The 18,534-nt window shown below is 37.3% G+C and overlaps 1 protein-coding gene across 9 annotated transcripts in view; it reads right to left on the bottom strand.

Moving 5' to 3' along the window:
• The window catches only part of FAM13C (family with sequence similarity 13 member C), a 146,367-nt gene that overhangs the window by 93,137 nt on the left and 34,696 nt on the right, over nt 1–18,534 (bottom strand). For all 9 annotated transcript variants that reach the window (XM_032842624.1, XM_032842590.1, XM_032842599.1 and 6 more), the window contains one exon: nt 1,340–1,458. In XM_032842624.1, coding sequence (XP_032698515.1) covers nt 1,340–1,458 — 119 coding nt within the window. The remainder of the gene's footprint in view (nt 1–1,339; nt 1,459–18,534) is intronic.

Raw genomic sequence — 18,534 nt, 5'->3', positions numbered from 1 at the left:
TGTTTTGTTTTGTGTTATTATTTTGAAATATGCATGGGTATATATAGTTGGCCTGTTCTTGCTGAGAAAGGCAGTCAGTCACCAATGTGGTGGAAGGGAGACAGGGTCACTGCACAAAATTGGCTCTAGTCAGTCTAAAAGAGCTTCATTATAATAAGGCTTCAAGTAGGAAGGAGAATGCCCCAAACAGCAGAGAAATGACAAGGCTGAGTCTTACCTGACCTGAAGTCACATAAGAATAAACAGAAAAGAGGTGGCAACTTGTGAGAAGGGTGATACAAGAAACCTATTAATCTGGTTGGAGAGCAGGTCACCTTGGTTTTGGGGCCCCTCCAACCTTTTGGGGCTCTTTGATTCTAAATTTAGTATGTTGAATATTTTAAAGCAAAATTACATAGCAGCCAACTTCTTTGTAGTTGTTGATTCATTTAGGCTGTGCTGCCATTAAAAAAAAAAAAAAATCTAAAGGTCATGCTCAGAAGCACAGCGCTCCCTTCCCACTGACTGAAGGCTATGATTATGCTGTACACATGATCCTACAAAGACAGCTGACACAACCAGCAGCTGAATTCTTTCTTCTGTTTATTTCCAGAAGAGACTTTCCACAGACAGCTGCAATGCTGGGCTCCCATCAGAATGCCATGCCAACCGTGCTGCAGACAGCTTTCCACCTCTGTCCTCACCCTGGACCCTGGGCTGTCTCCAGCAGGTCTAGCAGACCAGAGAGGCCAGCCCCGGGGCTGCTTCAAGTGCCTCAAGGACACTACTTGGATCAGCACAGAAGCCACACCTGCTATTCTGTAATCAAACGTTTATAGGCTCAAAGTCTGGCTCAACTTTTTCACTTGTGCAACATCAGGCCAGTGCCTCAGTGAGTCCCAGCCTCAGGCTTCTCCTCCATAAAATGGGGCTATTAGTACTCACTTTGTGAAGAAGAAGAAAAAGCTAAATGAGATAATATGTGAAAAGAAATTGGCTTGATGTCTACACTGTCATCACTAATTATCATTATCACAGAGGAAAATCTAATCATCTCCAGCATGGAATAAAAGAGGACAAATGAAATCAGCATTTCTTTCTCCAAGACTCTCTCCTCTTCTCTCCGAGCCGAAGGCTGATTATCTCCAAAATGAAGGCAGAAACTGTAGGTTATTTACATTTCTCCTCAACTCAGACTCAATGATACTCTCACAGCTGCTTTAAGCTGCTTCTGTGACTTATAAGGAATGCCAGTCAAAATCAGAAAGCCTTGCCTTGTGTGGGAGTGGCAAGCACAGCATCAGCATTTCTGGGAAAGCAATACCAGGCACAGTACAATTTCTGATGACAAAAGGCCCACCTTTGTTGAACTCGTACTGTTTCTTGGCACCTGAAGGAGTGGTTTTGCGGACTCTCGTGAGCTGGCGTTCCTGTTCTCCCCCGACACTCTGGCTGGCTGGGTACCACGTGCTCTGTCTCCTACAAGAAGAAACAGCTAAAGTAGAGGAGCTGTCAGTAGCCATCACACCGGAGTGTTCTTCAGCTGGAAGTGGGTCTCAGGGCAGCACAAACAAAACACACTCCGCAGACTATAGTTGGGGAAGGGGGCCAATAAGTAATTTGCAATTTTAAGAAATATTTTTCTATCAGTCAGTTGCTACAAGATTACAGAATAAAGAGAAAAATAATGAAAAACCTAACATTTAAGAGAGACAATGTAACCATGCCATAAAAATTTTCACATTAAAAATATTATAGAAGGGTATTGAATAAATAGATATATCTGAATAAATAGATATATCTGAAAGCCAATTGGGCTCTACCACCTGACCAGGGACAAGGTTAACTAGGACTGCCAAAGAAAGTTCTTAGAATAGATAACGTATTCACGTACGATTGAGAGAGCATATTCTTCCCCTGCCCCCAAAAGTGACACTATCTGGACAAGAACATATTTAACATATTAGCTTTGCTCATTTAAGCTCATTTAATTTCTAGAATATTTATAGCATTGGCTCATTTTTGTAAAAACAAACATATGTACGAATACACACACATACAGATTGAGATACCAAAATCTTAACAGTGACTAACTCTAAGATGTTATTTCTTTTTTCTTTTTGGGGGCTCATCTACATTTTTTAAAATAAACATGCATTACTCCTATAATAGGAAAGAAATTTAAGTCGGTCTGAAACCTAAGGAACACATCATTTTTATGAATTCCAGTCCCCAAGTATGCAAGCATTCTCTTCCCAATCTCTCTCTCTCTCTCTCCTTTCAACACACACACACACGCACGCCATTAGCTACACTGCATCCAAAGAAATAACTACACTGGACATCCCATGATGCAATCTGCGCATTAATTTAGAAGAACTCCAGAATACTAAACTTTCTAGAGAATATCATAAACACATCGAAGCTAACATGAATCTGGATTCACTATAAGAACACATACACTAAAAATGAAATATTTATATACATTCAATAGTTGAACCACTATAATTTTTGAGCGGTGTCAAATCTCTAATTGACAAGTTTTCCCTGCAGCAAAATAGCTCCTTTACCTGAAAAAAGAAATACTAAAACTAAACTCAGTGAGAAATTGTATAAATCCAGATGGCTACTGTCACGCAGTGAGAATATTCATGTGCTGCAGTACATCTGGGTCTGACTGAGCAGTATACTTTGATGGCAGTGTAGACCAAGCTTTCCTATTTGGAGTGTGGGTTAAAGTCAGTACAAGTACCAACATGTCAGATGTCTCAGAAGTCACGTTTCTGAAACATTAGGATAATGAAGTGGGTTTTTTTGCCAAGTAGTCATCACAAGCTTCTAAAACAAAATTATGGGGGACCTGTGTGACTCATTCAGTTAAGTCTTTGTCTTCAGCTCAGGTCATGATCTCAGGGTCCTGGGATGAAGCCCCACCTTAGGTTCCCTGCTTGGTGGGGAGTCTGCTTCTCCCTCTCCCTCTGCCCTTCCCTGTCCCCCACCCCCAGCTCATGCTTGCATTCTCTTTCTCAAATAAATAAAATATTTTTAAAAAATAAAATTAGATATATATGCCTTCCTCTAAGAGGGTCAAAGTGGGGAGTTGGGGCAGAGATAAGGAAAGGATTTAATTATTCCTCCAGGATCCTTTAATACCATTTCTCTAAGCCTCCAGCTTCAGGCAAAAAGACACTCTGGACAGAGTAAGTGCTTGTAAAAAAATTCTACAACTACCCAAATACTGGCCAAGTTTCCCCAACAGTGGGTTCAAGTGAGATAGCTCTGTCTACTACTTGCTAGGTATGTGACAAGTTACATCAATTATCAGGATCCCCACTTCCTTGTCTGTAAAATGGGGATAATATTCCAAGGTCACAAAGTTGTTGAACAAGATGTCATTAGAACATATCTTAGTACCTGTCAACTGGAGGTGCACAGCGGATGGGAGTTATGAATGTTAATAATTCTTTTATAAAAATTCCCTTGAATCTTAATATTCTGAAAGGTATGTTAAGGAAACCCTCAGAGACTTAATCCAAACAAGTTTATCAGAAGCAAACCTATGTTTGTGGTGGGATGCTTGTTTCAGATTTATCTACTTCAAGAATATAATCTAGAAGTTTCTCAAGAACTTTATAGGAAATAGGAGAGTAAATCCCAATTCTTACTCACTCCAGTTTTTATAAAAATAATTTCATGCTTTTGCTTAAAGGGAGAAGGCAGAAAAAAGATGGATGTCATTCTAACAAAATTAACGAAACAGTAGCTTCCAAAGATATTGTGCTGCCAGGTATCATTTATTCATAAGGACATAAAGGAAAAAAGTTTATAACAAGAACAGTCATAATCATGGTTATTGGCTTCTATAACAGAGACACAGAAGACACCAGGACTCATCTTTTTGGTGAGTTCACATCCCTATTCCAATTGGGCTCTACCACCTGACCAGGGACAAGGTTAACTAGGACTGCCAAAGAAAGTTCTTAGAATAGATAACGTATTCACGTACGATTGAGAGAGCATATTCTTCCCCTGCCCCCAAAAGTGACACTATCTGGACAAGAACATATTTAACATATTAGCTTTGCTCATTTAAGCTTCATTACATCTTTGAGATCTGCTATAATACCCCCTGCCAAAAATTCTAAAACAATAAAACAGAGTGTTTACCTTAAAATAACTGAGAGATATTTTTTACTTAAAAAGGAATCACCTACTGCAAACCAAGGATGTTGACAGTTAGGGAAGTTATGTAAAAGTGACTAAGACAATCCTGCCCCCAAAGAATTTTAAAATCTACTGTTTGACAAAGACGAAAGTGTAAGAGGGCAGACACTAACTTGTTTACTGCTGTGGTAATGTGCTTGCAAATGGACAGGTCCATGCTGACCAATAGAATTGAAGGAAGGAGAAGCCAAGACCCTCTCCTCCAGGCTTGTCTTCCTGGCACCTGGCCAGGCAGAGGCTGGAGGGGCACCTGTAAGACAAGTAATCCTACATCTTTTCCTGATTCCAGCTATCCCCTATCATTTGACCTCGTGTCCTGTATGTCCCAATTACAGCCTTGGTGCAGTGATTTGCTGGTTCTCTGCTATACACAGAAGCAATTAAATTGACTTGGTTCTGAGATACTTCATAAGTAAGGTGCCTATAAGACAGACATTATTTCTGTTATTTTCTGATCCATGAGCAGAGGCTAAGATAGTACACACAATAAGAGAGAAACTGTCTATTAGATTGAGAGGCTCAGAAACTCAGCTGAGTCAAGGAAAAATTAGCCTCTGCTAAGCAGAAATAATGAAATATAATATTTTATCCTTGTTGGGACTTTAGTGAATTCAGCTGACTCTTACAGAACTTGAGAGAATCTAGTTTTGATCCAATGTGATGACCAGAGTTTCATGTTCTTCCGAGTCCTCCTTATACAAATCTGTAACCCAGAAGGAAGAAAAAAAAAATGCTTTGTCCTAGTCCTAGTTTTTGCTTAGCTTAACAAACCAGAATGCTACTCTTGGGCCTCAAAGACCTACACATCCTCTAAATCTTCCTTTCAAGATGTGTGGTCAATCAAAATATTAACTTTTTTCATCTTCTCACACTTGAGGTTTTATTTGTGTCCATTCCATTCCCAAATTAACTAAAAAAATTTACTTTCTTCAACTACTGGCTTAAATTTTAATTTAATTTAATTTAACTTAATTTTAAATTAAGTGGGTTTGTAATTAATCACTGCTCTTCCCAAGAGCTCTAACTACGTGGTTAATACATCCAATATTTCCATAGTTTGGAAAAGCATATATATTCAGCTCTTAGAATGAACAGGCAATGTGTTATTAATCTACCCTATCCTATGTCATCCCAGAGTTCTTTTTACCTTAATCTTCACACATCTGTGAAAATGACTTAAAGTCCTTTTGAATAACTGGGGGTTTTAAAAATTTTTGTCCCTGATTAAAAGAACTATTGGATTATCACATCCATTTTATAGTTGGGGGAAAGGGGCTCTGGAAGAGCTGATTTATAGTATCTTCTAAACATGTGTCTGATTATTATTTGAAGTGTTCTGGGACTTTAAGACATATTACTTAGAGAACTGTTTCTTCAGACCTCTTTTTTAAAATAATTTCTGCCTGCCTTGGTCATTATTTCAACACAGAAATAAATCATGGAGGATGAAAGAGGCATACATTCAAAATCTACACAGATCCACATAGTAGGATCTCCTCTGTTCTTATTTCCTTACCTGAAAAACAGGGATATCGCCCGCTTTACTGCCTACATTTGTAAGAACTTCTGGTAGAAAATAGACATTCAAATTGGGATATTTTGTTCACTTTCCAAATCAAATAACATTCATCGAGTGCCTCACCTCTACTGAGCACTAAACTAGGCACTTTTAGCCTGTATGTCCTCATTTAAAACTAGGAGGCAGATCTTACTCTCTCACTTTTCCCCAAGGAGAATAATAAAGTGAAGATAAGACAGAATTCTTGCCACTTTATTTCAACATCCCAAGTTTACTATTATCAAATGACAAAACTAAAACAATTTAGTAACTAATTTAACTCCTTTATTCAAGGAAAAATAATCCATGTATTTAGGGAGTATAGAGCTTATCAAACAGTGGAGCTTTCTTCCTAAGGTTTTGTGGGCAAGAATGAGCATTATAGAATGTAAGAAGAGGCAACAAGGGAACAGGGCATGAATGTCTAGGAATTCAGGGATTTCCTAATAAGGCTAACAGGTCCTATTTTCTAGGTAAGATAAGCTAGTTAAAGCTAACTTGAAAGATTGTGACAGGTGTTAGGGTCTCTTGACAGGTGTTTTCAATAAGTGCAGGCTAACTTTGTTTAGATTTGTGACATGGGCTAGGCCACTAAGATGGCCTCCATTTTGTGGGTCCCAATATACAAATTAATATCATCAATGTCCCACCCTTTTGATAAATTCTTAGTTGTACTGCAAGTATTGATAAAGTATTAGTGCTACTCTGAACTACCACTCCTTGTTGATGTTGGAATCAGGATGAATCTCTAACTGCAATTCATAGGTTAGGATATCAAGGTGTTGGTCCTTTAGCTGGCAGTTTCTTCATCCCATTTTTTGTCATTCTAGACACAGAAAGACCATTTGTCTCTTTACCAGTGACTGCATGCATGCATTTAAAGCTTTTGAGAGAATATAGTGTATCAGGGAGACTATTAGAATGGTTATAAACTGAATAATACCCAATGTTTGGAGGATCCTCGAAAATTTCCAATGCCACACCCCCCATGGCTCAAACCAACTTAGATTAAGTAGATCAAAGACCCCATTGAAGGATTCATTTTCTCAAGCCAAATGCCTTGTTTATGTATTTTATATAAAAGTCTCCACTTCTCCAGAAGTGTTTATCTACAAGCATATTCCAGAGAAACTGAGGCATTGGAAATGAGGGAGAAGTTTGTGATGGGAAGATTTATGGAATCACCAGCATCACGGTAAATCCAACAGTTGACTGGGGGGTTGGATAACCTGCTTTTATAATCATCTGAGATATGTAAACAATGGCAATGTCTTTCCAGGCCAGGGCAAGGCAGTAGGTTGACAAGAGAATGACAAAGACCTTCATGACGTAAGAATTAGGAAAAGGATTGTTGGAAAGAAAGGAGAAATGAAAAGAAACATTCTTAATGTTTTGGGAGGAAGCAGTCTACCTCTACGTCAGCTAATTCTCTTCCTAGTCAATTTGATTTTAATATCTCTAGCATTTGCACAGACCAGAGGTTAGAGAAAGTCTTCTTCAGTTGTGAAATAAGCACCCAAGTATAAAGACCTTGTAATTTGGCAACAGTGTTGGTGGATGAGAGCACTTGGTAGAGTCCATTCCATTAATCTTTATGAATACTTATTTGACAGTTTATGAATACCTATTTGACAATGCTTTCTACATAATTTAACATGTCAAATAGACATAATTTGTTTAACATCTCTCTCTTACCAGGTGAAAAACAAATCTTTTGAGATTTTCAGGGACCCTCTGGGAAATATCAAAGATACTTTGAGGTCAAGAAGACTCCAGTTAGAGTTTGATTTGAGGAAGTTGTCAAAATATCAAAACATTTGAATATTTGACTAAGTAGGACCATAGATTATTATTGAATAGTTAATTATCTATTAACCCAATTAGCAATAGAAGATTTGAAAGGCAAACACAAAAGGTTACATTGTCATGAATGAGACTTAGCTCTTTTAATATGAACAAGACTGGGTTCTATTAGGTAATTCAAGACCTGATATAAAAACAACATGAAACACAGGAAACTATTTTGCTAAGGCAAAAAAAAAAAAACCAAAAACAAAAACAAAACCAACTTTGCTTTCCAGGGAGATTGCCCAAAAGGTAAAGTGACTAAACAAAAAGGCTTTCACAATCACTTATCAAGAGCAGACCCATAGCATGAGAATACTTTATCTTTTTAGCAGAGAGAAGACCAAATTTTATTTTTGCACCAGTGTACTTTTAATAATAAAACTCATTTTTAAGGGGGAAAAAAAAACCTTAAATCCATTCTAACCTTAGCCAGCTTGACCACAATTAACATTCATTTCCTAAGATTCCTTTTCTACAAAAGTTCTATCACTTTTTATATCCATTCAGATTATATACTATGCTTTGTCCTTCTTTCTCATTCTGAAATAGTCATTTTACTTTCTTTACCTATTTTCATTCACAGTGGCTTATTTTCACCCTTATTATTTTGAAATAGTTTTAAGTACAATACTGATTTAATTAGTACCATTAGAATCCTAAATTCCTAGTGAAAATTAAGAATTAAGCAAGTGTGGACTGGCAAATTTCCTCAGTAAACTTTTCAATGTAGACAAAACATGTTTACTAATAGACCAAATACCCTTATTTCTTCTGTAAAAGGAAGTCAAACGTAGATAATGCTCAGGAGTTAATGTTTCAGTATTTTATATTCCTTGGAAATAACTTAGATATTCAACTGATACCCATCATTTAACTTATTTCAGTATAATATCAAGGTTTCAAGTTACCAAAAAGATTTTGGAATCTTTTAAGTAGATATACAAAAAAAGCATAATTATTATTGGAAAGTTCACTTATAAACTTCTATCTTACCTCTATTTAATTTACTTGTTCTTAACAATTATGTTTAGATTACTCATGAAAAGATTATTTGCTGTTTATTTATTCATGAAATTATCCTTTTTTTAATTTAACTTTTGTTACTTAACATACAGTGCAATATTGGTTTCTGGAGTAGAAGTCAGTGATTCATCACTTACATACAACACCCAGTGCTCATCACAATAAATGCCCTCCTTAATACCCATCACCCACCTAGCCCATCCCGCACCCACCTCCCTCCATCAACCTTCAGTTTGTTCTCTATCTTTAACAGATAACATGAGCTGCTTTAACTTTTAGTAAATCTACATAGAATAAAAGTTATAGATTTACTTTTAGTAAACCTAGATAGAATAAAAGTTATAGATCTGTTTATACTTAATATTGATAGCTCTAAAGACATGCCAGTTTTGATTAAGCCAACAAATTTAAATTAATATTTATTTACCAAGATTATCTTAGATTAAAACAAACTTGAGAAACATTTGGGTTACTTTCTATATTCCTGTGAGCATATATAAATATATATATAAATATAACTGTACAAATTAATTTTGGCAAAACCATCCAGAGATAGAAAAAAAACTACACATTTGTAATATACAGACATACATAAACATTGAGAGTTATAAAGAGGTATCTTACAACTTTTAATTTCAAATTTTAGCCATAGGACAGGTAAAATAATATAAAACTCAGTAGCCTTTCAAAGAAAAGTTGCAAATAGGTTTCTAGCAAATAGAGTAAGTTAGATTACCTGCTCAGATGGCTTACACATTTTTATCATGTTCATGGGAAAGACTTCTAATTTTTCATAGGCTTAGACTCCAAATATCCATTCCTTTTTCCCTTCTGATAGAAATTATCTCCCTAAAATTTGCATTTCAAAGAGATGGCTTCCATAGATAAGAGTTGTTGAGCAGACCAGGTAGAACATTTATATCTCAAAGACACAGAAAAAGAATCCAAGTTTCTCCAGAGACTTTTGTTTCCTAAATCCAGAATTTTATACTTACAACCTTCTGAGATGAATAGAGAAAGCTGGGGATTGGTTTTAAAAAAGGAAAAGTAAGTGAATTGCTTCCAGAGATTCACTTATGTTTTTGTAAAAGACTCAACTTACAAGACAAGTACATTTGTTTTTAACTCCTCAAAGAATTAGGCTGTAATCTGAATGTTCTCAAGGAGTCAGACCCACTCAACCAACTACATTATCTATCTCCTCCTTTAGATCAGAGGGAAGATCTTCAACTAATATGGAAATCGAAGGATTCCTGTGTTCTAGATTTAGAGCTTTGTCTTTGGATAAAGTTTGTCTTCTCCCCCCCCCCCCCCCCCGCCCCTAGGTACATTAAGCTTAGAAAAGAACACCTTAAAAGAAAACTTCTTATCAGGCTCTGAATATCAGCTTACACTTTGGCCATAAAGCTATTTAGAAATCCTTGCAAATATCTTGTCAATGTTCAGCTGGGGCAAACAGTAAACATTCCTGGCAATATTAAACAACTCAAAGATACTAGCTTCCCAATATCCAGAGCCATTTCCAAAAATTGCCAAAAGTAAGAATGACTGATAATTCCCTGAGAATGGGCAATGGTCAGTAGGACCCCAGCTGCAAGTGGGTTTGCAACCCATATTTCTGTCTGGCCATATTTTGGATGCCCTGATTCTTGAGCTACCTGCATACACAAGAATCCAACAATGGTAGGCCTCTGGCAGGTGGAAAACCAGTCAAGTTCTTAGGAACAAAACAATACAAGCAAGAAGGCAATAGTTGTCCCTGGGAGAAAAAGGATCTATAACCAATGGAGACCTCAAAACCAAATTCGTAAAAGTCTGAATTTAGAAGGGAAGGGATAACATAAAATCTCACTTTCCTCTCTCAACCACTAAAGAGGCCTAGGAGAACTAACTCCAGTAAGAACTCTTAGCCTTTGCTACCTCTGTCAGCTTTCCCAAGATCCCATCTGCAGTCTCCAAAGACAGTGGGGTTTAGAGAATGTACTTCTAGTATCTACCAACATTTAGCAAGATTTTTCATTAGTTTTAATTTAGTTTCCCCTTGCTATTTAAGAAAACAACTGGTAAGAGTTTATTGGAAATTTCGTTTAAGTCCTGGCAACTCTAAGAGGAGCCTATATGGGGACCCTCCTTCAACGGTAGATATGGGGCATTTGAGTTGGTGTGGAAGAGTTCAACAAAAACAACAACAAAAATCTTTGAGGAAAAATTTTTTTCAGTGTCCCCGCTGATTACAAACGAGACACTGACTTCTCAGCCAGTGTGTTGATGATGGGCCTCTAGGAGGTGATACAGCATTTTTAGTTTTCTGGCATTGGAGCTGTTGCAGTTGTAAGTCCACTAACTTGGTGGATTTTATCATCTTATGGTTTATGGTCAGAGTGGAAAGTCAACTCAGGGGATTAGTAAAATACAGTACTGAGGAAAAGGAAGATAGAGGGGAGTTGAAAGAGACATGTCAATCTTAAGAAGTCTTTTATTTTGGGGCACCTGGGTGGCTCAGTGGTTTAAGCCTCTGCCTTTGGCTTGGGTCATGGTCTCAAGGTCGTGGGATCAAGTCTCAAGGTCCTGGGATCAAACTCCGTGTCGGGCTCTCTGCTCAACAGGGAGTCTGCCTCCCCCTCTCTCTCTGCCTGCCTCTCTGCCTACTTGGTGATCTCTCTCTCTGTCAAATAAATAAATAAAATTTAAAAAAAGAAGAAGTCTTTTGTCTTTAGGTATCATTGGGTCTTTAATTTTTCATCAGCCTTTTGTAATGAATCTTTCAATGAAGTTATTTTGGAATCTTGAAGACTTCTGGTGACTTCCACACAACAATTAAACTATGTATCTCATTCGGTTTGTTTGATTTGGGAACGCTTTGTTAAAAACAAAAACGAACTGAAGCCAGCCTTGAAATTTTTCTGAGCAGACAAAACCAATTCCCTATAATTTAAGAAAAGGCTGGTATTTTTTCTAATCACTATGAACAATAAACAGTCACTGTCTTCCCACTATATAAGCTGCTTTATAATAATATACCCCTGAGCCTCATCCCATGTTTTGGTTTAAGAACTCCTGGTTTGTGAACTACCTTTTTGATATGTGCAAAATAAACTTTTACTGATTACTGCTTCAGTGATAAATTGTTTTTAGTTCTGTTATTGTTGAACTTTTGACAATTCATAGGTTCAGAAGGTAAATCCAAAGAAGACCCCAATGACTCCAATGACACTGAGCAAACAAGTGCTGATAGCCTGAGTCTATTGAGCTCACTGATTCCTTGCTGACTTTGGAGCTTGAGGGTAAGGATCTCCTCAATCTTAGTTTTGTTTTCTTTGCATTCGAACTCTCTAACTTTATTGTGCATACCTGGATTTGTTTATTGAAACTCCTTGGTGAGTTACACTATTCAATTCAAAAGGGAGTGAGAAGTGTAATTCCTCGTGTTTGGGTATAGCTGTTAAAAAGAGAGGGCCCCTCATATTAAGAGACCTTAGGTAATCTAAATGGAGAGGTGGAATCCACCTTCCAAACACATCCTATGAGGGCAGCATTACCCTGATACCAAAATCAAAGAAAAACACACACACACACACACAAAACCTACAGGCCAATATCCTTTATCAAAATAATTACAAAACTCAGTAAATTATTAGCAAACCAAATTCAACAACACATTAAAAGTCTTACCACAATCAAATGGGATTTATTCTCACATTAAAAAAATGAAGGATAAAAATCATATGATTAACTTAGTAGGTGCAGAGAAAACATTTGACAAAATTCAACATCCATTGATAATAAAAAGTCTCAACATGGTGGGTTTATTCAACATAATGAAGGCCAAATATAATAAACCCACAACTAAAGTCTTACTCAATGGTAAAAACTGTGCTTTTCAGAGTAGAGGGCACCGGTTATGGACCCTCAACTCTATGGTCAAATAATCTTCAACAAAGCAGGAAAAAATATACAGTGGAAAAAAGACAGTCTCTTCAATAAATGGTGCTGGGAAAATTGGACAGCTATATGTAGAAGAGTGAAACTCGACCATTCTCTTACACCGTACACAAAGATAAACTCGAAATGGATAAAAGACCTCAACGTGAGACAGGAATCCATCAGAATCCTAGAGGAGAACATAGGCAGTAACCTCTTCAATATCAGCCACAGCAACTTCTTTCAAGATATGTCTCCAAAGGCAAAGGAAACAAAAATGAAAATGAATTTTTGAGACTTCATCAAGATCAAAAGCTTCTGCACAGCAAAGGAAACAGTCAAGAAAACAAAGAGGCAACCCACGGAATGGGAGAAGATATTTGCAAATGACAGTATAGACAAAAGGTTGATATCCAGGATCTATAAAGAATTCCTCAAACTCAACACACACAAAACAGATAATCATATCAAAAAATGGGCAGAAGGTATGAACAGACACTTCTCCAATGAAGACATACAAATGGCTATCAGACACAGGAAAAAATGTTCATCGTCACTACCCATCAGGGAAATTCAAATTAAAACCACATTGAGATACCACCTTACGCCAGTTAGAATGGCCAAAATTAGCAAGACAGGAAACAACGTGTGTTGGAGAGGATGTAGAGATAGGGGAACCCTCTTACACTGTTGGTGGGAATGCAAGTTGGTGCAGCCACTTTGGAGAACAGTGTAGAGATTCCTTAAAAAATTAAAAATAGAGATCCCCAATGACCCTGCAATTGCACTACTGGGTATTTACCCCAAAGATACAAATGTAATGAAAAGAAGGGCCATCTGTACCCCAATGTTTATAGCAGCAATGGCCACGGTCACCAAACTGTGGAAAGAACCAAGATGCCCTTCAACAGACAAATGGATAAGGAAGATGTGGTCCATATACACTATGGAGTATTATGCCTCCATCAGAAAGGATGAATACCCAACTTTTGTAGCAGCATGGACGAGACTGGAAGAGATTATGCTGAGTGAAATAAGTCAAGCAGAGAGAGTCAATTATCATATGGTTTCACTTATTTGTCGAGCATAACAAATAACATGGAGGACATAGGGAGATGGAGAGGAGAAGGGAGTTGAGGGAAATTGGAAGGTGAGGTGAACCATGAGAGACTATGGACTCTGAAAAACAACCTGAGGGTTTTGAAGGGGTAGGGGGTGGGAGGTTGGGGGAGCCAGGTGGTGGGTATTATGGAGGGCACGTATTGCATGGAGTACTGGGTGTGGTGCAAAACCAATGTATTCTGTTATGCTGAAAAGAAAAAACAAAACAAAATTGCGTTTTTCCTCTAAGATCTGAAACAAGACAAGGATGTTCACTCTCACCACTTTCATTCAACATAGTACTAGAAGTTCTAGCCAGAGCAATCAGACAAGAAAAGGAAATAAAAGACATCCAAACCAGTAAAGAAGAAGTAAAACTGTCACTATTTGCAGATGACATGATGCTATACATACAAGACCCTAAAGACTCCACCAAAAAACTACTCAAAGTAATACATGAATTCAGTGATGTTGAGGAATACAAATTAATATGCAGAAATCTGTTGTATTTCCATACACCAACAATAAAGTAGCAGAAAAAAAATCAAGAAAACAAGTCCATTTACAATTGCACAAAAATGAATAATATACCTAGGAATAAATTTAACCAAGCAGGTGAAAGACCTATACTGTGAACTACAAAATATTGATAAAGAAATTGAAGTTGACAGAAACAAATGGAAAGATATACCATTCTCATAGATTGGAAAATTAATACTGCTAAATTATCCATACTACCTAAAGCAATCTAAAGCAACAGATTCAGTGCAATCCCTATCAAAATATCAATAGTATTTTTAACAGAACTAGAACTACTAACCCTGAAATTTATATGGAACCACAAAAGGCCAGAAATAGCAAAAGCAACCTTAAGAAAGAAGAACAAAGCTGAAGGTATCACAACCCCAGATTTAAAGATTACAAAGCAGTAATAATGAAAACAAAATGGTACTAGCACTGCAAAAATGTGTTACCTTCAAATAGATTCATGGCAAAGACCCTAAGAAGTACCCTAAAATGCAGGTCTCTGATGACTTTAAGATCATAACACTAAACTGAGTAAGAATTTCTAAAACTCTATTGGAAAACTGATTGATTCATAAAGCTGCTAACTCAAGATGAGCAAAACAAGAATGACACGAGACTGAATGACCCGATGAATACAATCATAATTTTTATGATTTCACTTAAAAATGCTGATTCTGGGGCACCTGGGTGGGTCAGTCAGTTAAGCATTTGACTCTTGGTTTTAGCTCAGCTCATGATCTCAGCATTGTAGAATCAGGCCCGGGTCAGGCTTCATGTTCACTGGGGAATCTACTTGAGATTCTCTCTCTCTCTCCCTCTCCCTCTGCCCCTTCCTCTACACTCTCTCTCTCAAATAAATTAATTAATTAAATATTTTTTAAAATTTGGGATGCCTGGGTGGCTCAGTTGGTTAAGCGGCTGCCTTTGGCTCAGGTCATGATCCCAGTGTCCTGGGATCGAGTCCCGCATCAGGCTCCTTGCTCAGCAGGGAGCCTGCTTCTGCCTCTGCCTCTGCCTGTGCTCACTCTCTCTGACAAATAAATAAATAAAATCTTTAAAAAAAATTTCTAAATATTTTTTAAAATTTAAAAAAAATATTGCTTGTTCCTTAATATTTTGTTTTCCGTGTTTAAAGTAACGCTTATTCTCCTTTCTTTAAAGCTATATTTACCAGATGTCTGTAAGTTATAGACAGCTTTGCAGCAAGAGTTGAAGCATTTATCATTTTCTCCCTACCTCATCTCTCCAGAGTGTGGAAATTCTGATTAAGTATTCTTGACAATGTATGTATTTGCATAAGTTCAATAAGAATCTGTTCTCCAGATTTTAAACAAGTCCTTGTTTGGCTTCCTAGCCTCGAGAGTCTCTTAAAAGTCCAATCTGAGATTTCTTAAATTACAGTCCAGCAAAGCAGATTTAAAAGAGTTTATATGGTCAATCACTATTCTTGATGTACTTATGTAAATAATCAGGCCAAGTTTATTGCAGTTAGACGTAATCTGCAAAGAAATTAGTCTTATTGTGGTTATCTTTGACAGACATAGGAATGATTATAGAAAGCAAAATAATGTTTCAATAATACATCTTTGTGGATATCAGATTCTAGTGCTGTTAATTGTCTTAGAGAGACTGTTTTCTACCTGCAAACTGATTTTGTCCTAAATTCTTCTAGTTTTCTATAATACTTGCCTAGAACTTTCCATATTAACATTGCTAACTTTTTCCCGTTCTTTGACTTAGAATCACTGTGCAACTAAAACTTCCCCTTTTCCAAGGCCATGGAAAATAAAGCTGGACAACTTGATATAACTTTCAGGGAAATCACCACAACAGCTCATGTGTGGACAATCTTCATGCCTATTCCTACGGAACTACTTAGAAAGTTCACCAGAGACATTCAAACTGAAAACCAGGAAAATATGTCAGAATGCCAGTACTAGCCCTCACTCTATCTGAAGATGCTTCAAAACCAACATCTAGATATCTTCTCAGCTGGCTTTCTCCAAACTAAGAACCTGAATTTATAATTTGCTCCAATTATCAACTTTTGTTTTTCTTTTGTTTCCATAGATATGCCTCTCATTAAAAGAAACATCCGGATGTTTATCCTTTCCTAAGTAATCATAAGGATACGATTTGCTAACACAGCATCTTGTGCCTATATAGGTAACTCAGAAAAAAATTGAAATCCAACTACACGTGATCCAAAAAAATATATAGACTGACTTAGCTAAAACTGAATCTGATCATGACTTAGCTAAAACTGAATCTGATCATAATTCACTTAAGTTATTTAATTGGTTAACTCTTGGCTCCTGGGAATTTCTGCTCTGGGAATTTCTCAATCCTTGGCTATTGTTCTCCTCAGAGTCATATTAACCTTTCCAAGTTAGTATACTCCTGAGGGTTCTAAATACCTATCAGCAGCCACTCACACACCTATTGGTATCCATTAGAATTACACAACTGGATGAAATCAACAATAATTACATAAATGATGAAGATGGTGACTACATGACCCTGCAGCCTGATGACTCGACGGTGGAAACAGCAATTGTGTGACTCTTTGGCTTAAGAACATCAATGGTGGTAACCGAAAATAATGCCATGCTGGTTGGTCATACTCTCAGCCTAATGAGAGAATGACCAGAAAGGGGGAATTGTTAAAATCAAAAACAAATGCCTCAAAAATTCCCTAAGCAGACAAAAGCAGCTTAGCCATAAAGGCAAAGCTTAATTTAGCTTATTTTGCAAGACTAACTTGACCTGTGTCATTTCTTGCTTATGCCTCTGGAAATCACAAACAAAACTTGAACTGTTTTCCAAAATTGTTATGAGGTAACCACTAACCAGTTCCCTGTAATTTAAAAAATTTCTAACATCAGGCGCCCCGGGATGACTTAGTCAGTTAAGCGACTGACTCTTGGTTTCATCTCAGGTCATGATCTTAGTGTTCTAGCTTTGGTCTCTGGGCTCAGCAGGGAGTCTGCTGGAGATTCTCTTCCTCCTCTCTCACTGCCCCTCCCCGCACTTGGGCATGCACTCTCTTGCTCTCTCTCTTTCTTATATAAATAAATAAATCTAAAAAAAAAAAAACTTCTAATATAACAACCATTGTGAAAAATAATGAATGTCTTCCCATTATATAAGTTGCTTTGTAACAATATATCCCTGAGCCTCATTCCATGTTTCAGTTTGAGTATTCCCAGTCTGAGAAATCTATTTGGTGGGTGCACAATAATCTTGTGTTAATTACTACTTTGGTCATTCATTGGTTTTTACTTCAGCTATTTCTGAACCTTTAACACCTTACTTTCAAGTGCACTTCCTAAATGAACAATCTTGTCTAACTGAAATGTTCCCTACAATGGCCATTGTGATTCTAAGTTGTCTTAGTAAGATCTCTGCCTTGTATCTGTAGCTTCTGAAAATACATTTCTCAGACATAAAATAAGCAAATATTCCAGAAGGTGGTGTGCTTAATTCCTTGAAACTTGAGAATCCAATTTCTTTAGTGAAGCCTTGGATCTCTTGGAGCTAAATAAATACCTAGGAGGGATGTCCAGCTGGGTTGAGTATTTTGTGATATTTCTCAGTGTACCTTCTCACATAAAAAAATTTTTGAGGTTGGTATGTGACCTGGTGTCATCCTAACCTGTTCCATGACCAACTTATCCTAGCACAGGAATCTTAAAGTTATGTGGCAAGCACAATAACAGCTTTAAGTGCTCAACCTGTGCCCACCAATTTTGCAGCTTTAGGGTCTGAGATTCCCATTAGCAATAGATCTATCATTCCTTTCATAAGATCTCTTTATAACAGAGGAAACTCTGATGGCTTATAATAGTCTGACTTGTGCCTACTTACATTTCGATGTGCCATTTAATGACATTTTCTTCTCTTGATTTATTTCCCCAAGTCCCTCATAGTTTACACTGTGAGCTTTCCTTGAGGCTTTGTGAGTCCCCTCATAGCTGCCATATTGCTTTCTTTCGATTGAGGGATACTCATTATTCTCCCTTGAAGTAAACCTCCCTAATTCAACCAGACTTCTGTTTCTGGCTACCTGTGCACAGTTCCTGAGACCTGTGCTTCTCACTGTGAAAATCTGGAGTTTCTCACACTCCAATTTCTACCCTGTGAAATTCTAGTTTTGCACATCTCAATTTTCCAGCTGGAAGGATTACAACAAATTCCAAGAGGTCACAATACAAAATATGCAGAGCTTGATCCAAGAGCAGCTTTCCAGAGATGTTGGAGAATGGCTGAAGAGGTAGTAACCAAAAGGATTCTCTAGGTATCTGTGAAGGTACATCTCAGGGCCATCCCCAGAATCTGCAGGAGCTGTATTT

Source organism: Lontra canadensis, unplaced genomic scaffold (genome assembly GCF_010015895.1).
Source record: "Lontra canadensis isolate GAN:19392208 unplaced genomic scaffold, GSC_riverotter_1.0 scaffold3, whole genome shotgun sequence".
Classification (NCBI taxonomy): Eukaryota; Metazoa; Chordata; class Mammalia; order Carnivora; family Mustelidae; genus Lontra; species Lontra canadensis.
This window is presented reverse-complemented; position numbering and strand designations above follow the sequence as displayed.